This window comes from Podarcis cretensis, assembly GCF_951804945.1.
Source record: "Podarcis cretensis genome assembly, chromosome: 11".
Taxonomy (NCBI): Eukaryota; Metazoa; Chordata; class Lepidosauria; order Squamata; family Lacertidae; genus Podarcis; species Podarcis cretensis.
The window spans coordinates 36,532,844-36,558,648 of NC_137180.1; the positions used below are offsets into that span (position 1 = coordinate 36,532,844).

At 41.4% G+C, this 25,805-nt stretch overlaps 1 protein-coding gene across 3 annotated transcripts; it reads left to right on the top strand.

Annotated features, from left to right (window-relative positions):
* Nucleotides 1-23,278, top strand: HMGCR (3-hydroxy-3-methylglutaryl-CoA reductase). Of its 3 annotated transcripts, none has more exons than XM_079996216.1 (20): nt 1-188; nt 4,004-4,191; nt 4,917-5,028; nt 6,462-6,549; nt 7,214-7,298; nt 7,843-7,948; nt 10,692-10,798; nt 12,722-12,838; nt 13,625-13,776; nt 14,366-14,610; nt 14,704-14,876; nt 16,698-16,892; nt 17,507-17,665; nt 17,800-17,957; nt 18,088-18,193; nt 19,100-19,270; nt 19,658-19,798; nt 19,889-20,047; nt 21,190-21,344; nt 21,432-23,278. In XM_079996216.1, the coding sequence occupies exons 1-20, from the start codon at nt 23-25 to the stop codon at nt 21,484-21,486; spliced, it is 2,838 nt and encodes a 945-aa protein (XP_079852342.1). In that variant the 5' UTR covers nt 1-22; the 3' UTR covers nt 21,487-23,278. The 3 variants fall into 3 exon arrangements, with proteins under 3 accessions (XP_079852342.1, XP_079852344.1, XP_079852343.1); XM_079996218.1 differs by lacking the exon at nt 1-188 and adding an exon at nt 250-361; XM_079996217.1 differs by lacking the exon at nt 1-188 and adding an exon at nt 319-342.
* Nucleotides 23,279-25,805: the final 2,527 nt, after the last annotated feature.

Here is a 25,805-nt window from a genome sequence, read left to right on the forward strand (position 1 = left end):
CTATTGGCTACGCGATCGGGCGATGGCCGCTGGCCGGGGTGTCGCGAGCCTGGTGTCCTTGCGTAGCGGGGAGAGCGGGTGCTTCAGTCTGCGGCAAAGGAGCAAGGGAGAGGAAGAGGTGCTGACTAGGCCGACGACGGAGAGAGGAGGCTGCCGGTCTTGCCAACCCCAGCCGTTGCCTGAAGGAGGTACTTGGCCGCTACACGGGGGAGCGCCGCCGCGCCGCGGGCAGAATTCTAGACAGGCGCGCCGCGGGCAGCCTCTCCTTCCGCGCGGAGGGGACCTTGTCCGCCTCCTTTCCTCCTTCATGAGGGGACGCCGAGGCCTCCGAAACCGGCTGAGGTGCCCGCCGTCTCTCGGGGTACCGTCGGCCGAACGATGGCAGGGCGCGCGCGGGGGGCGGGGGAGGGGAAGCCGAGGGTGTTGGCGCCGCCGACGGTTGCCCACCAGTCCAAGGCTGGGATTTGGCGGTTTCCTCAAGGGGCTCCCTGGGCGGGGGAACGGGGACCAAAAGGACACGACGCGACTAACCGACCCCACCCCGGCCTGGGACTCCGCGCAGGTGCTCGCCGGTGTTTCCGCCGGCCTCCCTGCCCCGTCCTTCGGTTCCTTGTGGGCAGCCGTCAGCATCTCTTGACGGTGGCCCTGGGAAGGAGGCTGGTTCCTCGGCTACGGCAAGTAGCATCGCGGAGCGGCATTCGGTCCAGCGTTACGCATTCAGGCTGAGGAGAGATTACGATAACAAGCCGAAATCTCCCCCAAGAGATACGAGGGGCATCCTGAAACTGTGATCTTTGCTCAGGAGGATGGGGTAGAGCGGAGCTGTTTCGGGGGGGGGGGCGGTAGAAATCAGCTGCAGAGTTAATATGAAGACCCCCATTAGCAACTATGGTTCAGGTCGTTGCTGATCGCTTCCCCACCCTCTCTATATTCAGCTTGCATTTTTTGCGTAAGGAAGGATGCTTTTGGGGTGTGGTTGGTGGCAGCATATTTGCAGAGCAGTCGTGCTCATGGTTATCCGATTATCGCTTTTAAGAATTTAGTTATTTTTCACTGATTATTATTGCATCACATTTAAAATGACCAGGTTCTTTCCATCAAGGACTGGCTTGGTTGAATTTCCTTGATAATGAATACTATGTACAGTGGTACCTCAGGTTACATACGCTTCAGGTTACAGACTCTGCTAACCCAGAAATGTTACCCCGGGTTAAGAACTTTGCTTCAGGATGAGAACAGAAATCGTGCTCCGGCGGCACAGCAGCAGCAGCAGGAGGCCCCATTAGCTAAAGTGGTGCTTCAGGTTAACTACAGTTTCAGGTTAAGAACGGACCTCCGGAACGAATTAAGTACTTAACCCGAGGTACCACTGTGGTTGGTTGGATTTCCTTGATAATTAAATAATTCACTACTTCCTAGCAGGTTTCCAAGCACTGTATTGCTTTAATTTAGGAACAAGTGGTGATAATTCCAATGCAATCATAATTTTGGCCAACTTCATAAGTGACTATTATTTTGGAATTTCCATTTTTCCATAATCATACTGAGTTTCTTGTGCTTAAGGAAAGTAGGAGACGGGAATGGCTGCCAGGAGATACAAAAATGTACCGGTATCTATGAATTTCTATACAAACTGCTTGGTCAGAATAAGTTGGTTTAAGTTGGTTTACTGAAAGGTAAAAGTGCTCAATAAATGGTACTCAAGGGACGTTACTTTGTAAAGTGTAATATCTGCATGTGGATTTATAAAGCTAAGTGAAATCTAAAATGCTTAGTCATATTCAGGGTATTATACAAATTAAATGAATAAACCAGTCACGTTCCTGGTTTCTTAAAGTTAAAGCCTTCTAGAAGGCTTGAAGCTTTTGTCCCACAACATATCACATTCTTTATTTGGAGACTTTGTATTTATTGAAGAGAGGATATATTTATCTTTGTGATTATGAAGTGCAATCTTTGCAAAATTATGTTCAGTAGCAGAACCTCTCATAAAGGGTCCAACGATACTTGCTTAAGGGAGATGAAGATCCTGTTTAATAGTCTGAGTGGGAGACTGTGTGCACTAAAATAAAACCTTTCTGACTCATCAACTGACCACTATTTCAAATGCTACTTCAAACTACAGTTATACCTCATGTTGTGTCAGCTTCAGGTTGCGTTTTTTCGGGTTGTGGACTGCCGAAACCCAGAAGTACGGGAATTGGTTACTTCCGGGTTTCAGCAGTCGCGCATGCGCAGAAGTGCTAAATCACGTTTGGATCACATTCGCAACCCGAGCATCCACTGTAATCATATCTTAGAGTGTGACTTGTTAGCATTCATACTTCACAGGAGACTTTAGGCAGTTATAATGAAAATGTCCAATTTTGTACCACCTTTCTGAAAGATTATTGAAGATGTTATGTGATTGGTGATTCATATTTTTGAGAAAAGTTTATAGCGGCTAGTCTGGTTGATGGAAAATAAACCCAGATTGCTTCTAAATTATTTGTTGTGGCATTACGGTAATAGAGCAGAACTCCCACTTTGTCTTGAAATATTTTGTGTATGTTGGCTTAAAATAGATTTCAAAGTAAACTTAATAAGGACTGAAACAAAGTAATGAAAAAGTTCTATATGTTTCATATTTAAGTGCACTTGATATGTACAGCAACCTATTTACATGTAGCATTATCTGTAGCGAATCTGTAGATCTGTTAACAGTATATATTTTGCCTATAAAGCCTAACGTTGAAATAGACACAGTATTGTGTTTTATATAAGTTAACCTGTAAACTTTATGAAAATAGTTTTAAAACCCAGCATCATTTGAAAACTCTGCATAATAATTCATCCTTGTAAATGAATTTGTTGGCCCATCCACCCACACATCTCTGTCAGTCATGTGTGGCTTAAAGAAAATAACAACTGCTTTATATTGACCTCCTGAAGAGTTTAATTTGCTTCAGGTAGCCAGTTGAATGACTGGTTCATATTTTTATTTCTTTATGAGGATGCAGTGAAAGTAGATTAGCAGCTGGATGCTGTTGACTGCATATTACTTGAGTGTGATCAATACATAATGGAGTTCCTTACTATATGATTAAGTGGCAGTCTACCTTTTGTATTGAATGGTGCTTACATCTGATAACAACTTCAAGTAGTCATGGCATGCACTCAGTCCTGCTTTAAGAGTACGCCCTGCCCAACTCTCCAGAGAATTTTTGCCGTGCTTCTTAACTGAAGCCCTGGATGCTGTTAGGTGCTGTATGTCTTTACTTATCTTTTACTGGTTGTGTGCTGTAATTGCAGCCATCTCTAATAGGGAAAATGGACATAGAGTCTAGGAAGGCAGTATAAAGTAAATGCATGCAAGCGGTTATCAGAAAACTAGTGTAGTCAGTTAGTGTGGCCTGCTCAGTAGTTTATCCTCTAGGTGGCATTAAAATTGGGGGTGTAAAAGGAGAAACAGTACGTACTAGCCATGCAGTTGTGTACAACTAAGATTTCACAGAGGTATTTCAACTGAATTAATAGTGCAATACCCTGCTGTGCTTTGTGAAAGCTTTGTGTCTTGTTCCTTATAAGAGAACAAAAGAGTGTGTTGGCACCACTTTGAAGGGTACATTTAGCAAGACTGTGTGCTGGCCTCCCACATATATTACAGGTGAACTAGCAAACCAGGCTGAAACCCTAGACTCTTTCCCTCATTTGATGAAGAGACTATGTAAGGCTGAGGAGTTTTGCCCACTATTGCATCAATTGCACTTGCTGGGTGGAGGAAGAGCCTCCGTGTGACCTAGCAGGATGCTGCTTAAAGCTTCTTGAAGGGAAAGTGTTCTCAAGTCTTTTAGAAGGCAGATGTTTCTGTAGTTATTTTTCATGGAGCTATTTTTCATGGATTAATGCTTTAAATATGATGGGTATGATGGCTGAGCCATTGCGGAATTCCTTAAAATTTTGACTTCTACCTGAGCAAAAAATTTACTATACGGTATTTTTATTTCTTTGCATTTTGTCTTAGATTTGGAAAAAGAACTTTTGAAAATGCTGTCCAGACTCTTTCGAATGCACGGCCTTTTTGTGGCCTCACACCCATGGGAGGTCATAGTGGGAACTGTAACTCTTACCATCTGTATGATGTCCATGAAGATGTTCACTGGCAACGACAAGATCTGTGGCTGGAATTATGAATGCCCCAAATTTGAAGAAGTAAGAAGTTAAATTTATTCTTTTAAATACTACTTGTCCGTATAATTATCTTATTTGAAATTCATAATTAAATGTTGCTTCACTGAAGCTATCCATTGACTAATTTACATAGATTGCATTCTCTTCTGTTTCAGAGGTCTAAATATATCAGTAGATTGCAGTATAGGGAGCAGGTGGCGCTGTGATCCAAACCTCTGAGCCTCTAGGGCTTGCTGATCAGAAGGTCAGTGGTTTGAATCCATGCGACAGGGTGAGCTCCCATTGCTCTGTCCCAGCACCTGCAAACCTAGCAGTTTGAAAGCATACCAGTGTGAGTAGATACATAGGTACCACAGCGGCAGGAAGGTAAACAGCATTTCCGTTCGCTACCGCACTTGTCATGGTGTTCCGTTATACCAGAAGCGATTTAGTCATTCTGGCCACATGATACAGAAAGCTGTCTGTGGATAAATGCTGGCTCTCTTGGCCTGAAGCGAGATGAACACCGCACCCCATAGTCGCCTTTGACTGGATTTAACTGCCCAGGAGTCCTTTACCTTTTTTACCTTTAGACTGCAGTTTTTAATGTAAGTTGTAAGTTGTAGCGATTAGTGAAATGCAGTATACTAACTTCTCAGATAAACCTAAAATACTGATATGAGTTCTCTGAAACTGCTCCAGAAATGCAGTTTACTTACAATTTTTTAATATTAAAAATGCATTTAGATTATATTTCTTTCTTTCAGGACGTTTTGAGCAGTGATATCATAATCCTGACAATCACACGCTGTATAGCAATCCTTTATATATACTTCCAGTTTCAGAATCTGAGGCAGCTTGGTTCAAAATATATTTTAGGTAAGATACATTGATTTATATAATTATTAATGTATGTCAGTAAAAACAAACAAACAAGCACCCAAGTAAATGAAGGATAATAACTTACTCCCAAACATATGTGCCCTGATCTGTCAATTGTGAACAAAGCATAAAAACAAGTTTGTGTATGGGGATTTCCCAAATTGGTGCCAACATAAGTAAAATTTGGGCCATGAACACACAGTGGAACAAGAAAATTGCCAGTACTAGCAGGAATTCTTTCTTGTTTATGACCTGGGGCAGGTCCTGTCTGGGGCTCAGTACCAATCTAACAGAGAAACGTGCAGCATACAGCACACAAAATATTTCTCAACTGGGTTGAATTCATATTTGCTTTTAGCCAACTTTCACTCATGCAGGAGGAAGGGGGTTATGGGAGGCAATTTTTGCAGATTGTTCCTTCCCTTTGCAGCTCCTTGAAAATATGTCATAGGGTTGGAGGACTCTTCAAAACAGCATGAGAGGCAGTGCAGAGGTTATTGGTGAAAAGCCCCATTCTCCAGCAGGGAGCCTCCATAGGCTCTTTGTGTCTTCTGTAAATTGAAGGAACCCTGTTCCCAGATGGGAAACTGGATCCATTCAGTTATATTTTACAGCAGCTATTAAAGATAATAAATGTTGAAATAACTGAGGAGAACCTGGGGACTTCCATTCCTGCCAACTGGAAAAATCGTGCAAGTGCAATTTAGCATTGCTGAGAGCTGTGGAAGGTGCATGTAAATGTTCTACTGATTAACTGTACTTTCCAGAATACTACTGATCTAGCCAACAGGACCCATTTGCAATGGAAAGGGAACCCACCGTCTACTTGTAAATGAGAAAATGTAAGGGACAGATGGCAAAGGACCACTGGTGGTTTGGCAGTTCTAGCTGAACAAGGATAAAAATGCATCTTAATGTCCCAGCGTTTTAGTCAGCAGGATAGTATCCTTGTAACAGATTTGACCCCCAACAGGTCAGGAACTCAATCTTATAATCTAAAGAGACTGGCCTAAATTTCCAAGAGCACAATGCATATGGGCAGTTCCTACTGGCCACAAGGCAAATTCAGTGCTATGTCCTGCTTCACAGCTCTGTCATTGACTAGACAGTTTGCCCCAAATATCTTTTATTTGAAATTAAGGAAACAGAGATAAAGTATTCTATACTCTGGATTCTTCCTTACAATTACTAATATAAGACCAGAATGACAGAAGCACATGGATAAATAGAACATTATCTATTTGCCCATATCTGTCCTAAATGTAACACGAAGCAAAATGGTGTAGCAGTTTCACAACAGAATCCATTGTATCTATGCTTTCTGCAAAGGGAAGGATTTGGATTAGGTTTAAAATATTATTTTGCAAGGAAGTGTGTTTGTATTTGTTTAATGCCTTTTTACATAGACCTTTCCTTTCTCATTTTGGTAGGTATTGCTGGGCTCTTCACAATCTTCTCGAGTTTTGTCTTCAGTACAGTAGTGATTCATTTCCTTGATAAAGAATTGACGGGCCTGAAGTACGTATTACTCATTGCTATGTTTTTTTGAAAATATACCATCATCTATTCAGGAGCTGTTTTTTTGACAGTTGACCACCCTAGTCTTGAAATTAAGAATTGGAGAGGTGAAACAAAATAGGAGGGCACTCCAGAAGTCTTCAGGGTAGCCTCATCTCATTCACAGGAAGAAATTGTACATGCATCTTTTTATGCTGCTTCTGGCATGGCCATCCTTTCATGTGAAATTATACAACAGAGGTCTTTGGGATTTAATTCCCCTTCTGTGTGTTTTCCTTTCAAATGTTGAATGCTAGGCCCAAAAAATCTGATTGGCAGGCTTCCACAGAGATTTCCTCTTATTTCACTTTCAATGCTGAAAGAGAGCTTTTCTCCCTCTTCAGTATTCTTGCTGTTACTCTGTGATCTCCAGGCAACCTTAGCTTTGCCTACATTATCCATTCTTCATCTATCCAATATAGACAAGTGGAAGATGAAGTATGTTGAGTGTATCCAAACAAATACATGCCACATAAAACTGTTTAATGGGTATTTGAAGTTTAAGGAATAAATCATAACTAATTCTGGTATAGGTTTTGGGCTTCTGTAATTGGGATTGTTTCTTAAGATGTGGGTTTTTTTGTTTCTGTTTTGCATGTCGATAATAATTTTTGTATCTTTTCAGTGAAGCTCTGCCATTCTTCTTGCTTCTGGTTGACCTCTCCAGGGCCAGCGCATTAGCCAAATTCGCGCTCAGTTCCAACTCGCAGGTCAGCCAACTTATCCATTTGATAAAGAACATTTTGAAATAGGGTTTACAAACAATGATATTCTGAGAACAAAGTCTTAGGGACAATTTGGAAGCAAATCTTCGCACCTCTGGTTAAACATGAGCTTGTATAAATTTACATTAGGTATTTTGTTTATATAATATTTAATCTCTATCGTAAAAGTATGCTGTTGCAGCAACTGTCTGAAAGGGAGAAGGCATGGGTTTTCCCTTAGGTCTAATCCTTTTCTTGCTACTTAAATAAATTCAGTTTTGAGGGAACTTGGAATACAAAACAATCTTTATTTTGCTTGCTTCTTAATTACTATCCACCAATTCAGTTAACAAACACAATTTTTTCAACCTGTAGTCCAGCAACATCTTGAGGTTCGCAGGTTCCCCAGATCAGATTTACAATTCCCATATTCCCTTATGATTGATCATGTTTACTGGGGCTGATGGGAGTTTGAGTCCAACATTTGTAGTACCACAGTTTACCCAGCACTGTTGTACATTAACTAACTTAATTTTTTCTATTTGTATAGGATGAAGTAAGAGAAAATATTTCACGTGGCATGGCTATCCTGGGCCCTACATTTACACTTGACGCTCTTGTTGAATGTCTTGTCATTGGCGTTGGTACCATGTCTGGTAAGCTGAGGAATTTTGAGGAGCATTACCAAAAGCTTAACAAGTTTCAGGACCAAACAAATTAGCATCTCATAGGCAGCCGTGTGTCTTACTACTTCTTGTGCTAATTGTGTTGATTGAACTGGAGTCTTTATTATGATTATTACTGTTTTTGTGGCTTTGGAAGGTTCCTGCTTTGAGAACACAAAGGAATTCATAATTTTAGTTCTGTTTTATACTAGAGGGTAGGGGGAATGAGATATGCAACTTTCTTTTGTTCTCCTGTCATATATCTGTTATGAATGGCAAGTGAAATTGTGTGCAGAACATAAGCACTCTTGATTCATTCCTTTCTCTTCCCTTAACGCGGAGGTACCAGGCCTGAATTAAACAGCTGGTCACAGATGCAACGAAGCTGTTTAACAGCTGTTAAACAGCTGTAACGAAGTCTAATATCATCTTAAGGAAAATATTTGGCACACGTTCTTTGTAACCATTGCATGTGCCAAGGTGTTGCATATGAATTTTGCATAGTTAATAATTAAATATTGCATAATTGAATATTTTCTATTCCGCCAAGGCAATCCATGCAATTTACATCTCCCACAATGGTCTATTGAGGCTTGTTCTTAATTTATTTTTGCTTGTTTTTAGTTTTTTATGATATTGTTTGGCTTTGTTTTTATGTGTAAACCACTGTGATATATTTATGATACAGCAGTTCATAAATATTTTTACATTTTAAAAAAGTTTTTAAGTGTCATCCCATATCCATAACTACAGTCAATCCTCGTTTTATGAGGATTGCTTGGGGTTTTTGTTCTGAACTCCCGTGCGTAAGCCGACCCTAACCCCTTTCGGGGTCTATTTCTGGGTTCGGTACTGTGCACATGTGTGAGATTGCGTGTCATTCAGACACACCTAAACCAGGAGTTGCCTCTATGTGGTCATTATATCATAGTGTACAAAGAGAGTCTTGAAGAAGTCAGAATTAATTGGTAGATGCACTAGTTACTAATTGATCTTCTTTTTACATAGTAACTGTAGGCTAATTATTCTTGGTTTGTTTGTTTGTTTTGTTCCCCATAAGATGGGATTTGTTAGTTTATGCTGCCCATGTTTCTATACATGTTAACTGCCAAGCTCATGCTCATAAATTTGTAATATGTTTGGGTGAATGAAGAGCCTGCTTGCATGAGCAGAAAGGCACTTCTGCTTAGAGAAGATGTGTGATTTTCAGCTTGGCTCTCCCCTCCCATGCTGTATAGCACCCTATCACCCTTTGGCAAAGCTGGGAGCTACTGTATGGATGGGGGTGGGGAGACCACCTTTCATGAACAGAACTTACTGCAGATTTAACCTGTTGTTTGAAACGCCTTTAAGGCTGACCAACAGCTTTCTAGGGTACAGTTTGTAAGTCCTCAGTCTTCCTAACCTAAATATGAACAGAAAATGCCAATTTGCAATAGATATTCAACAGTGTGGTATAGCAGCAAAAGGAAGCTTATGCAGTTCTAGGCTGCATCAACAGAAGCATAGTATCCAGGTCAAGGGAAGTAATAGTACCACTTTATTGAGGGCACAAGGAGAAGGGGACGACAGAGGACGAGATGGTTGGACAGTGTTCTCAAAGCCACAAACATGAGTCTGACCAAACTGCGGGAGGCAGTGGAAGATAGGAGTGCCTGGCGTGCTCTGGTCCATAGGGTCACGAAGAGTCGGACACGACTAAACGACTAAACAACAACATTGTGCCTTGGTCAGAATCAAACTAGAGTACTGTGTCCAGTTTTGGGCACCACTGTTCAAGAACGAAATTGAAAAGCTGGAATTTGTGCAGAAGGTGACAAAGATTGATTAAAAAAGATTGAAACCAGGCTTTATGAGGAACAGTTGGGTATGCTTAGCATGGAGAGTAGAAGATGGAGTGTTAATATGGCAGCCATCTTCAAATATCTGAAGGCCTGTCACATGGAAGATGGAGCAAGCTTGTTTTCTCCTGCTCCAGAGGGTAGGACCTGAACTAGTGGATTGAAATGACAAGAAAGCAGATTCCAACTAAACGTTAGGTAGAACTTTCTGCTGCTAAGAACTATTTCAAAATGGAACAGACTGCCTTGGAAGGTGGTGAGCTCTCCTTCATTGGAGGTTTTTTAAGCAGAGGTTGGATGGCCATCTTTCAGGGATTCTTTAGCTTTGATTCCTTCATTGCAGGGGGGGCGTTGAACTAGGTGACCCCCCCCTCTAGTCCAGGTATGGCCAAACTTGGCCCTCCAGCTGTTTTGGGACTACAGTTCCCATCATTCCTGACCACTGGTCCTGTTAGCTAGGGATGATGGGAGTTGTAGTTCCCATCATTCTTGACCACTGGTCCTGTTAGCTAGGGTTGATGGGAGCTGTAGTTCCAAAACAGCTGGAGGGCCAAGTCTGGCCATGCCTTGGCTAGTCCCTTGCAACTGTACAATTCTGCAAAGGCAAATATGGTGTATATAAACATACAACTAAATGTGGTTTGGGATTATTCTAGCTTCACATTTACTTATGCCAGCAGACTTTTAGAAATTGCTGGTCATGAGTAGCAAGCTGTGTGTTATTTCCAGTAGGAAGAGGGATTACAAGGAAGTTCTTCTCACTTCTGTCCATTTTGTATTGAGTGCATGTGCCACAGTGTCTAGAGGTGTGCTTGTATGCCTTTTAAAATCCATATGAAAACACAGTGGGGGGAAACAGGGATTCTAATGCTTGGTATTTGTCTCTCTAACAGGAGTAAGACAGCTTGAAATCATGTGCTGTTTTGGCTGTATGTCTGTCCTGGCCAACTATTTTGTCTTCATGACATTCTTTCCTGCATGTGTGTCACTGGTATTGGAGGTAAGAGTATGTCAAAATCATCACTGATATAACCACCAGCAATAACTATCTACTTTCTAGGACTGATGTCTTACTGTTCAAGTGTAATTGGGAGCCAGAAAATGAAATACTTTATAATTAAACAGGCTTAAACTATTGGAGAAAATAAGCCTATGGTGATCTGGGAAAAACTGGAATAAAAATAAAACATTTTCTTTAAATTTGGCATTGAGAGAACTGTTAAAATTTTGACAGGATGGTATATGTCTCCAGTTTTGATCAGTAAGAATTAATGTTTTCTGGAAATGCCCCAATTCCACCCACCCCACAATACCTCTCCATGTACTGTATGATGTTTTAGCAGAAACGTTTCTAGGATTTAGGTCAAGACTGTGGAACTATTGTCCCTCCAGTTGATGGGAATTGTAATTCAGCAACATCTGTTAGGTGAAATGCTCCCCATAACTGATCGAGGTTATTCAACTCCATTATTGTGCTATATAATATTATATATATAAATATGTGGGTAATGCCTCATACTGTTCTCTTTATTTTTTCGGCGGGGGTTGAGTAAGTTTTTAAAAAATTAAAATTATATTGAAAATGGTTTTTGTTCCAAGAACATTTATTAAAAACAAGGGGAAATCATTTGTATATTTGTGCCAGTCAAAGGATTTTCCCTAGCAATTGAAATTTATGGAAATTGCACAAGAGCATTTTGTAGCTGTTGCTCCTGATTATTTTAAAGAGCCTTGTGCAAGAAAACTTAACAGAGGAAACAGTCTAGTATGGGCTAATAAAATGCTGTAATTTATTTTGAAGACTCTGTGATCTGCAAAGAGTTAAGGTTATAACCACAGGCATTAATAAACTCCTAGCTTTGATATAATTATGATTCATACTGCAGTTGTCAGACTGTATGTTTGCAGCATAGTTAGAATGCAACAACTGTAATATTTTGTTACCCTGTTACAGATTTGTTTTTTTGAAAAACAATATGTAAACTCTGTTTTGTCTTCCTTATTTCATATGTTATAAATAGAGGATAAATGCTTCTTTATTTTGGTCTCACCTCCATAAGCATATCTAATCTTCACTAGCAGAGGAAGGGGGAGTGGAGGGGCCGGGGCGCCACAGGCAGCACTGGGGTTGCAGGGTGCCCTCCAGCATGGGACGCGGAGCAGGACGCTTGTGGTGCGTGGCCTGCAGGGCACCCCAGCCGCCGTCTCCCTCCTGGCTGCCCTCCAGCTGAGGGGAAGGTGGTGGGTGGACTCTGTGCAGGCTCCGATCAGCGCACCCTGCCCCTCCTGCGCAGCACGTGCTTGCTGCCCCGGCACTCAAGTGGCTAGCTAAAAAAAGGTAAAGGTACCCCTGCCCGTACGGGCCAGTCTTGACAGACTCTGGGGTTGTGCGACCATCTCACTTAAGAGGCCAGGGGCCAGCGCTGTCTGGAGACACTTCCGGGTCACGTGGCCAGCGTGACATCGCTGCTCTGGCCAGAGCCAGAGCCAGAGCCGCACACGGAAACGCCGTTTACCTTCCCGCTGGTAAGCGGTCCCTATTTATCTACTTGCACCCGGAGGTGCTTTCGAACTGCTAGGTTGGCAGGCACTGGGACCGAGCAGCGGGAGCGCACCCCGCCGCAGGGATTCGAACCGCTGACCTTTCGATCGGCAAGTCCTAGGCGCTGAGGCTTTAACCCACAGCGCCACCTGTGTCCCTTCCAAGTGGCTAGCTACATCGCTGCTAATCTTTATAATATTTAGGAGAGCTAAAAGCCAGTTACACAAGCATCTTTACCATTGTTTCTATTTTGAAAGGTTAATCTTACATTCCACACAGAAATATACACAGTTGTGTACCTTGTCATATGGTCCTGTGCAAAAGACTTCTGGAAACTTGTTTTTCAAATCTATGTTGTATATATACTATTGATTTCTGCAGCTTTCACGAGAAAGCCGTGAAGGACGTCCCATATGGCAGCTTAGTCACTTTGCTCGTGTTCTTGAAGAAGAAGAAAACAAACCTAATCCTGTAACGCAGAGAGTCAAAATGATTATGGTAGGTTGTTGCTTTTAATGGACTCTTATTTTGAGCACTCCGACTCAGTAAAACAGATTTGGTTTGATTTATTAATTTAAAAAGTGTTTACCACTTAATATAATAAATAAATTAAGTGGATTACAATAAAAAATCGATAAAGTTGAATTTATCCAAACTGGATAAAGACAAAATTAAAGAGTCCAGGAAAACTTGAGTATAAAATGTTAAGAGGTATTTAAAGTGCATTGAGTTCCCCAAAATGTAACAGATTCAGTTGCCATGTAATTTGACTATTAGCCTGAGTATGACATGCAAGTTGAAAAGAAAAAAGAAACATGACCATTTGGGCTCAAAGCCTGGTAGGAGACCAAACTCCAGTGATTTCCATTCCTCCTCCCTACACTTGGAATGTGTTACCAGAATTAAGACTGTGTGTTGCATTAATTAGGAGGGCACTAGCCATGCTGACTACAGCTTTTTAAAATGAACATTATTTCTATTGACTTCATTTTTTTAATCTTACAAATTTTCGACTTCAGCAAAGAAATAATAATAAGTAACAGGACACAAATGCCTTGCAGTAAGCTACACCTTTCAGTAGACTCACTGAAATCAGTGGACTTGGGTTCCTGAGGATGACTAACATTAGATATCACCCTCCCCAAATACACTATAAAGGAGGACCATGCATGAATATTTATTTGGAAGTGGTATCTACCATTTTCTCATCTTTGTGTTTAATGTTGGCTTTGGTGCAAAGCCCTTGGTGAGCTAATCAATAACAACTGACTTCTTAACTTTAAGTCTCTAGGTTTGGTTCTTGTTCATGCTCACAGTCGTTGGATAGCAGAGCCATCTGCTCAGAACAGCACAGCAGAAATTTCTATGGGACTGGATGAAAGTGCACCAAAGAGAATTGAACCTAATGTTTCTCTATGGCAATTCTATCTTTCCAGGTATGTTTTCGCATAATGTTGCTAATCAGCATTCCATTGCATTTGCCATAAATGTTAGATTCCGTCTAGTAGATAGGTGTTTGTTTGTTTGTTTGTTTGTTTGTTTGTTGCTTTTCCAAGTAATATAGACCAGTGCATTTTAATTATTTAAATGGTGGAATTCTCCTATCACAGAGCTTGAATTTCTGTGCAGGTCTTTTTTTAATCACGTAAGAGTCATTGGAGGATGGCACACACGTTGACTTTAAAGGATTTGGACAGTTACATTTTTTCCTGGGTCTAGTCCCAATGTGAATAATTCTGAGTGTTGAAATTATTTATATGCTAGCTATGCTATTCAAATAAGTGTCACACTTTACCTATGGCTGATATATATGCTACTATTGCAGCATGATAGCTGCTTGAGTGGCAGTTTCCCATGCTGCTGACAATTACTCTCAGGGTTCACGTGATTTGATATGCTTGCTCCCCATGACACTACTGCATGCCTACAGGAAAGGATAGACAGTAACCTTGACTTAAAGCATTGTCATGCATGCCTTCTTAACAGTGAAGTAGGTAATGTAGTCAACTTCTCTAATCTTTCTAGGATGGCCAGTATGGACATTGAGCAAGTTATTACACTTGGGTTAGCTTTCCTCCTTGCTGTCAAATACATCTTCTTTGAGCAAACAGAGATGGAATCTACACTGTCATTGAAGAACCCTATAACATCCCCACTAGTGATCCAGAAAAAAAATCCTGAACACTGCTGCATAAAGCAATCTGTGCCTTTAAAATCTAATCCTAGTCCCAGAAAAGTAGAAAATCTTCCACTTGCCAAAGACAGAAAAGGTAACCTTTTAGTATTATCTTTTTTAGCAATACAAACAAGTTGTTGATGAAACTGCCCACTCTTCAAATTTCCAATGTTGGTGTTCTCTGCAGATGAAGTTAAAATGCCTGTCGTACAAGAATCTCCATCGAAGGCCACATTTGTGGTTGGCAATTGTACTTCTTCAGAAACTTCCCCAGTTAGTGACAGCAAATATCCTGGAATAGAACTGCCTAAAGAGATACGCTCTATTGAAGAATGTCTGAGTATATTTAAGAATGACAAGGTATGAAAGGAGAACTATGGAATCATCTAGTACTTTAAAGTTGTTCAGGATCTTTATGCAAAAACTATTAATTGGGTTATTCACAGCATCTATTGAGTGGAGTGCACTGTGTTTATACGTGTCAACTTTGTGAACGTGACATGCAGAGTAAATTTGGAAACATTCTGCTTTTTCTTTTTACTCATGCTGATTTATAGTCATTGAAATTCTCAAGAATGGGTAAAAAATTGGATTGGCTTCAGAATGGATCCAGTCTTACTCTTATCACGAAGGGAAGGGTGGCGCTCTAGCAGAAAATGCCTGCTGAAGGTGAATTTTGCAGATTTCCTCTTCCCCACTGCCACTTCCCATGCTGTTGCGTGGGGCTCTTCTGACCCCCCAAAACAGCTTTTAGGGGGACATAGTGGGAATTGGGGAAAACTGCCCCTTTTTTGGTATGTTTTGGTAACTTGCGCCCAAAATTACACCAGTGGTGGGAAACCTGATGCCTGGGTGCAGAATGTGGCTTTCCAGGTCTCTCCTTCCAGCCCTCAGGGCTCTCCATTGACTCTGCTCTGTGCCTTCCTCAAGCCCTTTTGCCTGGCTGGAATGTGGCACTGCATTATGATCATGCCTGTTGCTTGCCTCGGTGGAGTATGGAGAGATGTGTTTGTGGTGGTGTGTAAAAACATCTTGACTAATTTGCATGGCCTGAATGTAGCCCAGTGTCCAAAGCTCAGAGTCACACCTGTTGCTCCATTCATTTTAGCCAATGGCCTCACCTACCACTGGCATGTGCCCCCCCCCCCCCGTTGCCTCAGGGAGAAGGTAACCTTTGAGCTGAAAAAGGGTTGCCTTAACATTTTTCAAAGGCTGGGTATGAGCAATACAAATGGTCTGCTCCCCAGAATAATATTTTTCCAAATTTATTTTACACTTGAGCTGTTACACTTCAAATGTCCATCTCTTCCCCTGTGACCTACCCCACCAAATCAGTGGCAATCTTTTTAAATAGTGGTTAAGAGCCTCTAAGCTTATACTCGGTTCCTTCTCGGTAGTGGCACCTGCCCTGTGGAACAGCCTCCCACCAGATGTCAAAGAGAAAAACGACTACCAGACTTTTAGAAGACATCTGAAGGCAGCCCTGTTTAGGGAAGCTTTTAATGTTTAATAGATTATTGTATTTTAATATTCTATTGAAAGCCACCCAGAGTGGCTGGGGAAACCCAGCCAAATGGGTGGGGTATAAGTAATAATTTATTATTTTTTTTACTGGCTGTATAAAAGTGTTCATATTGAACCTTGGAAAGTGTAAGTTTCCATTGTGGTTCCACTGTTAAGATCATTAGATTGACTGTAGCTGAGTGTGTTGCAGATAAAACCATTCTATATGTTCCTCCTTGTTGTTTGAAATCTGGAAGAGAGGCTTTGCTCTGGTTTCTAACTTATGTCAGAAGTTAAATCCCTCCTTAAAAGGTCAAGAAGTAAGAGTCTATATTGCCACCCACACCTTGGAATTTATGGCATGCTGACAAGTTAAAGTTCTTGTTTTCCCAGTCTTTACTAGCAGCTAAAATTCTAGCTGTTACATGGCTTGATACATATAGACTTACAGACTCAAATGTTTTGTGGAAGAAACATTGCCTTTGCCTGGTCCCAAAAGACCAACAAAGATGAAGTCAAGAGCAAATTTTCCTGGAGGAGTGAATCTCTTTTGTAGGACTTTCAACTAATTCTCTGCTTAATTGTAGTTCTGTATGTAATGCTTTGTTGCCTCAAGCAAAGAGGCAACCTGTAAATACTTTTTAAAAATAAAGTTACCAAATTATTTCTTTTCTCTAGATGGGTGCAAAGTTCCTTTCTGATGCTGAGGTCATTAGTTTAGTCAATGCAAAATATATTCCTGCCTATAAGCTGGAAACTTTGATGGAAACTCAGGAACGTGGTGTGTCGATTCGCAGACAGATGTTATCCCAGAAGCTTCCTGAACCTTCCTCCCTACAGCGTCTTCCTTATAAGAACTACGATTATTCTTTGGTGAGCACAAGTGGGCGAATGTAACTGTGTATAAACATTTTTTCTTTTAACAGAGGAATTCAGTGTTCCAAACTTCTTGATTTGGAGTCTGGCATAATGAGTTTCGTCAGTAATAGCTATGAGTTCTCAGCCTGTGGCAAATGAGAAAGGAGAGCATCGGGTATAGCTAGTGGTGGACGTTTTGTAAAGTCAGTGATGGTGGCATCTCCTTGGGTTTTTTATTGCTTCTGTAACCTTCCCAGCTTACAGAGGGACAGCCTTTTTCAGGATTACACAAGTGCCTCATCCCTGTTTGTAACAAGTTGTGATCATATATATTGTTAATTTTCTTGTGTCATAGAACAAGAGAACAACTTGTTCTGCCCGCACCTTATTACCAAGATGATAGAGGAAAGCATGCAGAGTGTGGGTGTTGTTATTGATGTTGGAAAACTGCCTAAGTTACTTGACAGTCACATTGAATGAGAGTGGAAGGAAATTGTTTTACTCTTTGTAACAAGTTACTTTAAATATCAAATGTTTGAGTTTTAAAAATATTTTTTATAACTATGAAATTTGTAATTTTTGAAAAATGTGGTGATGGTTACATCTTAATTGTTGGCTTTTTTGTTAAGGTGCTGGGTGCCTGTTGCGAAAATGTGATTGGATACATGCCAATCCCTGTGGGAGTGGCAGGCCCCCTTCTTCTGGATAAGAAAGAGTTTCAAGTTCCAATGGCAACAACAGAAGGCTGTCTGGTGGCAAGCACAAATAGAGGGTGCAGAGCAATATGTGTAAGTATTAATTACACAAGCTGTGTTGTCCGGGCACTATTTAAGCAGCTACTATGAAACAATAGTTACTTGTTTGTTGAACCTGCACATTAACCAGCCACTCACCCTACCATTTGGCGGTTTTTTGCTTTCAGCTTGGTGGAGGTGCCAGTAGCCGCATTCTGGCAGATGGAATGACACGAGGGCCTGTTGTAAGGCTGCCTACTGCCTGCCAGGCTGCCGAAGTGAAGGCTTGGCTGGAAACCCCAGAAGGATTCAAGATAATTAAAGATGCGTTTGATGGCACAAGCAGGTTAGCATTTTCTGTAGCTAGCAAGAGGGAGGCAGGAGGGAACCTTAATGTTGTTGTTGACAGTTGAAAGTCTTTCACCCAAAATATATTATGAGATGGGATGTAATCTAATAAACTTTCTTCTTTATAGATTTGCCCGTCTGCAAAGGCTTCAAATTGGTTTGGCTGGCCGCAACCTTTATATTCGCTTCTCGTCTAGAACTGGTGATGCAATGGGAATGAACATGATTTCGAAAGTAAGCTCTAGAATTTGTTCTGTGCATTTAAACAATTATTTCAAAATTCACTAATTATTCAAGCCTTTTCTAGGAAACTGAGGGATAAGAGAAAATCAATACTGTATAAAGAAACAGGATTCTTGTCCCTTATGCGTGTGCATACACATCTTTCTTGTGTGTGAAAGTGTTACACTAATAGAAAATGGTATTGTAGTCCAATTAAATGAAATATCTCTGATCGGGGAATCTCCCTCAGGACATAAAGGATTATCTGGAACAAATTGCTTTGTATTATCTTCAGTTCCTAGTTGATAAAATGAAGAGGGGTCACAGTTCTCTTGCAGGGCAAATGAAATGTGTGGTCTTTGAACACTTGTTCTATATAGTTCAAAATGAACTGTTCTTGAAATGTGTAGTGGTATGATATCCAGAGTGCAATCAATATATTGTTTCATTATGGTGGCTGATTTTCCATTGCTCACTTTGCTCTGCCTCCTCCTCTTCTGTTCTTTCAAACACTCACAATTGCTATCAGGATGGAAGGGGGATGAGTGCAGAGAGAAAAGCACAGTCAGAAAGGAGCTAGGCCTAAGGAGGCATCTGATGTTCCCTACAGAGGCTATTTAGGTCCACAGCTGGCCATGGAAGCAAGCTGATAACCTGATAGGTTCCCAGGCATTGCCCTGATGCCCATGGGGACAGTATTGGTGACTCTGGAATGATGTGCCTTGCACATGGCCTCTCGGCTTCAGTTCAAATGTTACTTAAATGGTTAATAAAAATTCTGTGTATATTTTCCCAGTTCCACTGTCAAGTTTCAGTAGCAATTCTTTTGAGACGAGATCAATGAGAATTAAAGTGCTTCATGGCTGGTGTTCAGTAAATACATTTTCTCTCTCTTTCCCTTTCCCTTTTTCCAAACAGGGCACTGAGAAAGCGCTTGGAAGGCTACAAGAAGAGTTTCCTGATCTCCACATTGTAGCTGTTAGTGGGAATTACTGTACAGATAAAAAACCAGCTGCAATAAACTGGATAGAGGGGAGAGGGAAGTCTGTGGTCTGTGAGGCAATCATTCCTGCAAAGGTTGTAAAAGAGGTGAGTATATGCTGTGTGAGCCAACACTCTTGGATTCAACATGTTTGTTAAATGGCTTGTGTTGAATTCATTTTCAGATTATCACTACTTTCAATCTTCTGTCCTGTTCAGAGTAGCTTGCCAGACTGCCTGGCTATAGGTCTGTGTCATGTGATGAAGAAGGGTGGGGTAGAAGTTTTAAAGATTAGTGATAATGTAGTAGGACATTAGATCTCCCTTGGAATTCTTAGCACCCTGTGATGATGATATTTCAGGTGGGGTGGAGAATTAAGGGTTTGTTTTCCCCCACAGCAATTGCATCTACATAATGAGTTTTATCCCTGAGTAGCAGAGAATTACTGCTTCAGCTTCTGAGAAGTATAACAGTATTTTGTGGGCTTGTTCTAGGTACTGAAATCTACCACGGAAGCCATGATTGAAGTCAATATAAACAAGAATTTGGTTGGTTCCGCAATGGCTGGCAGCATCGGTGGCTATAATGCTCACGCGGCAAACATTGTCACTGCAATGTATATTGCATGTGGGCAGGTATGTTAGCCCTTGACTTAAGTATATGCAAGAGATTATGTAGCTGAAACACGCCTATGCAAAAATTGAAATTTTCTGTACTGACTGTAGGATGCAGCACAGAATATTAGCAGCTCGAACTGCATCACACTGATGGAATCAACTGGCCCTACCAATGAAGATCTATATATCAGTTGCACAATGCCCTCAATCGAAATTGGAACCGTGGGTGGAGGAACCAATCTTTTACCACAGCAGGCTTGTTTGCAGGTATGAAGTAGCAAAAGACAGAAAGCTGCTAACCCAGAACCATACTCAGATCTGTATTGTAAATGCATAGCCCTATTTAGGGAAGTTTTTAATGTTTGTTATTTTATCGTGTTTTTAATATTCTGTTGGGAGCTGCCCAGAGTGGTTGGGGAAACTCAGCCAGATGGGCGGTATGTAAAAAATAATAATAATAAATAATTATATATATAAAAAAACAAATTGCAGGGTGAAAAATCTATTTTGCCGCATTGGCATTGGGTGGGCACTCAGGACCTTCATGTCAGTATCAAGAATACAAACACCCATTCACACCACACCTCTTGTCTCCAATCTCACACTTTCCTGGTGCTCAACTGGCCAGAGTGGCAAGAAAAATCAAGGTCCTTGTGCTGCTATCAAGGAGAACTATCTTGGCTGCATTGGAGGATGAATAATTTTCCTGCCAGCCAACTAATAGCTTCCCCCAATTCTCAGCTAAGTGCAGCTCTCCTGGGTTCATTGGGCTGCACAAAGAGCAACTGATAGCCACATGTGGACTGCAGGTTGCCACCTCTGTTCAGAGGCTATAGTTAAATTTGTTCATGTTTTGCCATTTGGAACCCATGTACTGTGCCTGCAAACCCACATTTATCCCACCATTTCCTGATTATTACTCTTCTTTTCATGGCTAGGATAAACTTCTCATGTGTACCAATGGAAAAAACATGTATGCCTGTCACTCACGTGCCTGAATTTAAAGCAGAGCATGTGCGAGAAGAACACTTGTAATCACAGAGCCCATGATTTATGGGAGTGACGAAATGTTTCACTAGTTTATGAAATGTAACATAAAGCATGCATAGTTTTTCTTCCTTCCCTCTCTCCCACCAAATCTTTTTTTTTTTTTTTTAATCAGTTTAGGTTCTACAGGTCAGACACTGATACATCAAGCTCTGTTCAGTCCACTGTGACAATATTGGCTCTCCAAGATCCCATGCACATGAACCTGGGACTTGCTGAGTGCAAAGCCTGTATTCTACCACTGAGTTGTCAGCTCTGCATTATGCTTTCTGTGTTTTTGAGAGAACCTTAGGTTGTTCATGCCTTGAATATAACCTGTTTCTGCCTGGCTTCTAAAGTGGAGTGTCTCCTCTTGCTTACAGGTGCTGGGGGTTCAGGGAGCAAGTACAGAGAGCCCTGGAGATAATGCCCGTCAGCTTGCCAGAATTGTGTGTGGCACAGTAATGGCAGGAGAACTCTCTCTAATGGCTGCTTTAGCTGCTGGGCATTTGGTCAAAAGCCACATGATCCACAACAGGTGAGAAAGAAATTGTTCCCCACCAAGTAACAAAATACAATGTGGAAATCAGGACATACCTGAATTTGTTTCTATTGTTTTTAATAGGTCAAAAATTAACCTGCAAGATCTCCAAGGAACTTGTACCAAGAAAGCTGTTTGAGTATTGGCAAACTTGGAGCAAAGCATTGCTGTGGCTGTTTGACCAGTGAAAAGAAATAACGCATTATCTGTGAATTTTGGAAGGAAGATAAGTCTTCAGTGCAGTGAATTCTTGGAAATACACTTGAAAGAGGATCAGTGGACATATAGGCAGCCGACAGCTTCCTGAATCCTTAGCCCTTTGTCTGCCATAAAAGGATGCTTCTCTGTGGGAAATGCTCCAGATAGTTCTTAATGGGACTATGAATAAGCTAGAGTCATACACTTTATAGAGTGAGGCTCCTTGTAGTCTACTCAAGTTATTCAAAAGTGTCTGCCTTTGTCATTTTTGAGATGAACATATTTTGACTAGTGTACTACTGAGAAATAAGTTCAGTAACTTTGTTTTAAACCAGTCTACTCGCTTAGTTGCTTTGAAATGTCCATTGTGATCACTGTTTTCAAGTTAACCTGGGGTGTCATGCCACCAGTAAAACTCCTTTGGGGCAAGAGAATAGCCAGCTCCACCAAATTTATCACTTTTCAGCAAATTGGGGAATGGAGAGGGGTTTTAGAACGGCTTGTTGGCGTTTTCATATGTTGTAACTGTTTTCAGGTCTCATCTAATTGCTTCTCACAAAATCCTTACTTTAGTTTTATTCAAAATTTTAAGCCTAGAATTTGGGTGTTGGGATAATTTCACTGAGTCACAATAGTTTTCATAAGTCTCGATTTCAGAGTGCTTCGCATTCTGTTGTGTATAATACAGTTTTTTAACGTTCATGCGACATTTCTGTAATACAGACATGTGAAGTTAACAGGCATGTTGTTCAGAGACTCTTACCTTGCACTGGGGTGAGAAACTTTGCAGAACAAGGCACTGGGAAGTTCTCCTGGGCTAGCCCAGTGGAAATGATGGGCAGCTGCTCTAGACACTGGTTCCTGTTAAGTTCAGTAGTGCTTTCCCCAGGAGAATGTCACAGTGAACAGCACCCCTGGTAAAGTTTAAAAGGAATGGTTTCAAGCAAGTCAAAAACATGTTTACACTATTTCTTAATGATCACTTTTGAATATGGTGTGCACTTCTGCAGGAATAGGTGTGTATCTCAAGATGAGAGAGCGGTTAAATTAATACTACTTGATTACTTATTTAATATTTCTTTTCCTGAAGAAATTGTAAGGATTGGTGTTTTTTTAGCAAGTTCTAAATGTGTTTTTTTAGCAAGTTAAGTTGCTTATCACTTCTTGAAGACTACTAACTACAGGATTTGAGAAGAGAGAAGAAAAGCAATTCCATCCAAGGTAGCTGCATACCAGGGAAGTGCACTCAATGCTACACAGGAAAACTTGTTGGAAGACTATAGATAGAAATATGGCTCACTGTTCCAAGTTGGCGCAAAGGACAATTTGAGGGCTGAGGTCCTTAGTCTTCTCATTGGAACTCATTGTGAGTGTCCCTTTTTGTGTGGTACTCTTGTTTGTAGTACTTTGTTAATAGGTTATAGAGCTAATGCAAATCAACACCTATTGCTAGGTATGTGCTATGGCTACTTGTAAATAGCATCATGAATGTCCATATCCTTACAGTATTGTTGTCCAGAAGTTACTGTTTTTTCTTATTTATGCTGAGTTTGACCTTGCTTTGATTATTTAATATGACACTGAGCTAGCAATAAATGGTTTGTTCAGTGCTTATTTGGGTGAATGTAACTGATGTTCTGTCTTTTAAAAAACAAACCATTTTGTACTATTACAAAATTGTGTACATTTTGGTACAGATACTTTTTCAGTTTCAGTAAAACAATGCAAAAACACCTATGGGAAGTTGTGTTTCTAAAAACATCTGATTGCAGATGTCAGCAGCACAGTATGTTGACTCCAGTTTTTTGCACTACAAGGTTTTTAGAAAACCCTGTTTCCCAACATGATTTGGGATGGCAGGAGAATATATATTTATTTTTGTATTATACCCCATCTGTTGAAGTTTTCAAGGTGCCTTACAGTATATTTTAAATAAAATGAAACAGACAGTATTAAGCAATTACTTGGGTGGGACAAAGGTGCATATAGTGCACTTATGTGTGCACATACACACAAACACTGTTTTCAGATGTTCCAATAGCCATGGCAGCTGAATCTCCTGGCCTGGAACTTATGTGGAAGCAGCAAGCGTTGGAACCCCCATAGCCCACAGTTTCCTCTTTGAGCTCATAATAGCTTGCCGCTTCTGTCTAGTGCCAGAGGGCACCAGGCATTGGGGGAGCAGTGGTGTTAGAAGCCCTTCCCCCTGCCTCACTGCCAGGTCCTGAGAAACCACTTCAGGCACAGTATATAAATCTCTTGCTGCATTGCATGTAGTGCAATGTAAAGAACCTCAAGTGCCACCTGCAATTTTCAGAGGTCCTGACCTGAACACGGCGGCAGAAGCTACACACCTGGCCAACCCCTAGATATGCCTATGTTCCCATGTTCCCATGCAGGCGGTGTCCGATTGATACACGCCAACGACACATGTGGTGTTTCTAGCCCTAGAAGCAGGTGGGGCTGGAATGGGCTTACATGGGACTGCTAACGCACACAGTGACTTGGAACCCAAGCAAATGTGGAGTCGCTTGTGCTTAGCTGACTAGTATGCTAAGCTTGAATTCCTGGAGAGGGAGGTTCTTGTCTCTGTTGCGGGAGATGTAAAAGAAGAAGAGGCCAGCTTCACATTGCAAATACAAGTCTGAACACACAAGCCACTAGAGGCATTTATGTTGAAAATTCAGAAAGGGAGATCAGTTGCCAATAAGTGTGTTATCTCACAGTCCTTTGGAGTTTCTCAGCTCTCTGGCAGCCCACAGCCATCTATATCCCAAGACCATTCAGGGCACAGCCAGTGGGAAGAAGTATAGAGGCTTCCTCCATCACTTCAGAAGGGAAGGCTATCAGGAGTCCAGCAGGAATCTACAAATGAGTGACTTTCTCATTTACACTAAACCAGCTTTTCTCAACCTTTTAAAAACCATGCCACCTTTAGCTAACCTTACGGCCAGCACTTCAAGAATGGCATCTCTAAATATTTACATTTTCAAAAGGATTTAAGTTCTGTGACTTGATTATGAATACACTAATCATGTTGGGCTGAATAATAATAATCCAAGTACTAAAAAAAAATAAAAAAATCCCATCATTTTTTTAAAAATGCAAATGACATTTAAAATTTCAAAAAAATGGCTGATGTCAGGGGCTGAGCAGAAGAGGAGTGGTGGAGACCGCATCCCCACCCTGACGTTTCCAGGGAGGAAGAAGAGGAAGACAATAGAGATTTACAACAGTGGTTTGCGGGAGGTCACAGCTCAGAGGCAGATGAGGGGAAATGGGAAATAATGAGAGAGAAGGAGCAGACAGAGCCTGGGCAGCAGCTGGCTGACAGGTCACTAGGAAGCATCCCAGACCCACAATCTCCCAGAACCCGGCAAGGCTTAATAGTAGTAGAGCAAAGAGATTGAGGGCACTTAGCAGCACCCAATATTATAATCTTGACGAATGAGGCAGTATAAGAGAAGGTGGGGTGAGGATTCACTCAGGAAAATGCTATTGTCCAAGAGGCTGGGTTCTATAGCCTCCCTCTGTAAAGTTTGAAATAAAAAAGGACTGTAAGGAACTCTTCCTTGTCTTTATAATTTCCTGGGCAACCAGCCAAGAGCCCGTGACAGATTGTTCCCATCAGGGGGACCAGTTGTGCTCTGGGCCCTTGTCCTTCATGGCTGATGAAAACTAGCAGAGGGAACAGCTGGCTGGGCCAGGGAAGTGATTAATGCCTTCTTGTGAGAGCGGGTGATTCCTGCCTGCTTGAAGGAGGCTGCAGTAAAACCACTCCTCAAGAAACCCTCCCTGGATTCAGGAAACCTTAAGAAACTACTGGTCAGTTGCCAAGTTCCTCTTCTTGGGCAAGGTTCTTGAGTGGGTGGTTGTGGATCAGATTCAAGTGCTCTTGAAGGAAACTGGTTTTTAAGATCCATTTCAGTTGGGGTTTATGCCTGGTTTAGGCACAAAAACTGCTTTGGTCTCCCTGTATGATGACATCTGTGAGGAGAAAGGGAAAATGTGTCCTGTTAATTCTTCTTGAACACAGCTGTCATAACCATGGTATTCTTCTACAGTGGCTGTCCGAGTTAGTGATGGGGTACCACTATTTGGAAGTTGTTTCATGCTTGGGGAATGTTATTCGGCCCCATGGAGCCTTCAATTTGAGGTTCCTCATGGTTCAGTTTTATCAGCTGGGGCAGACTTCAGTGGCTTACTGGAGCACAACATTTTGAGCGTACTGCTCCAATCGATTGCACTAGCTGCCAATTT

Bases quoted from the DNA above. Each gene is read 5' to 3' on its own strand.
- HMGCR (XM_079996216.1), top strand. From the start codon at position 23: ATGGCCGCTGGCCGGGGTGTCGCGAGCCTGGTGTCCTTGCGTAGCGGG. The intron at 189-4,003 runs GTACTTGGCCGC...ATTTTGTCTTAG, and splicing joins CCAGCCGTTGCCTGAAGGAG to ATTTGGAAAAAGAACTTTTG. The intron at 10,799-12,721 runs GTAAGAGTATGT...TGATTTCTGCAG, and splicing joins GTGTGTCACTGGTATTGGAG to CTTTCACGAGAAAGCCGTGA.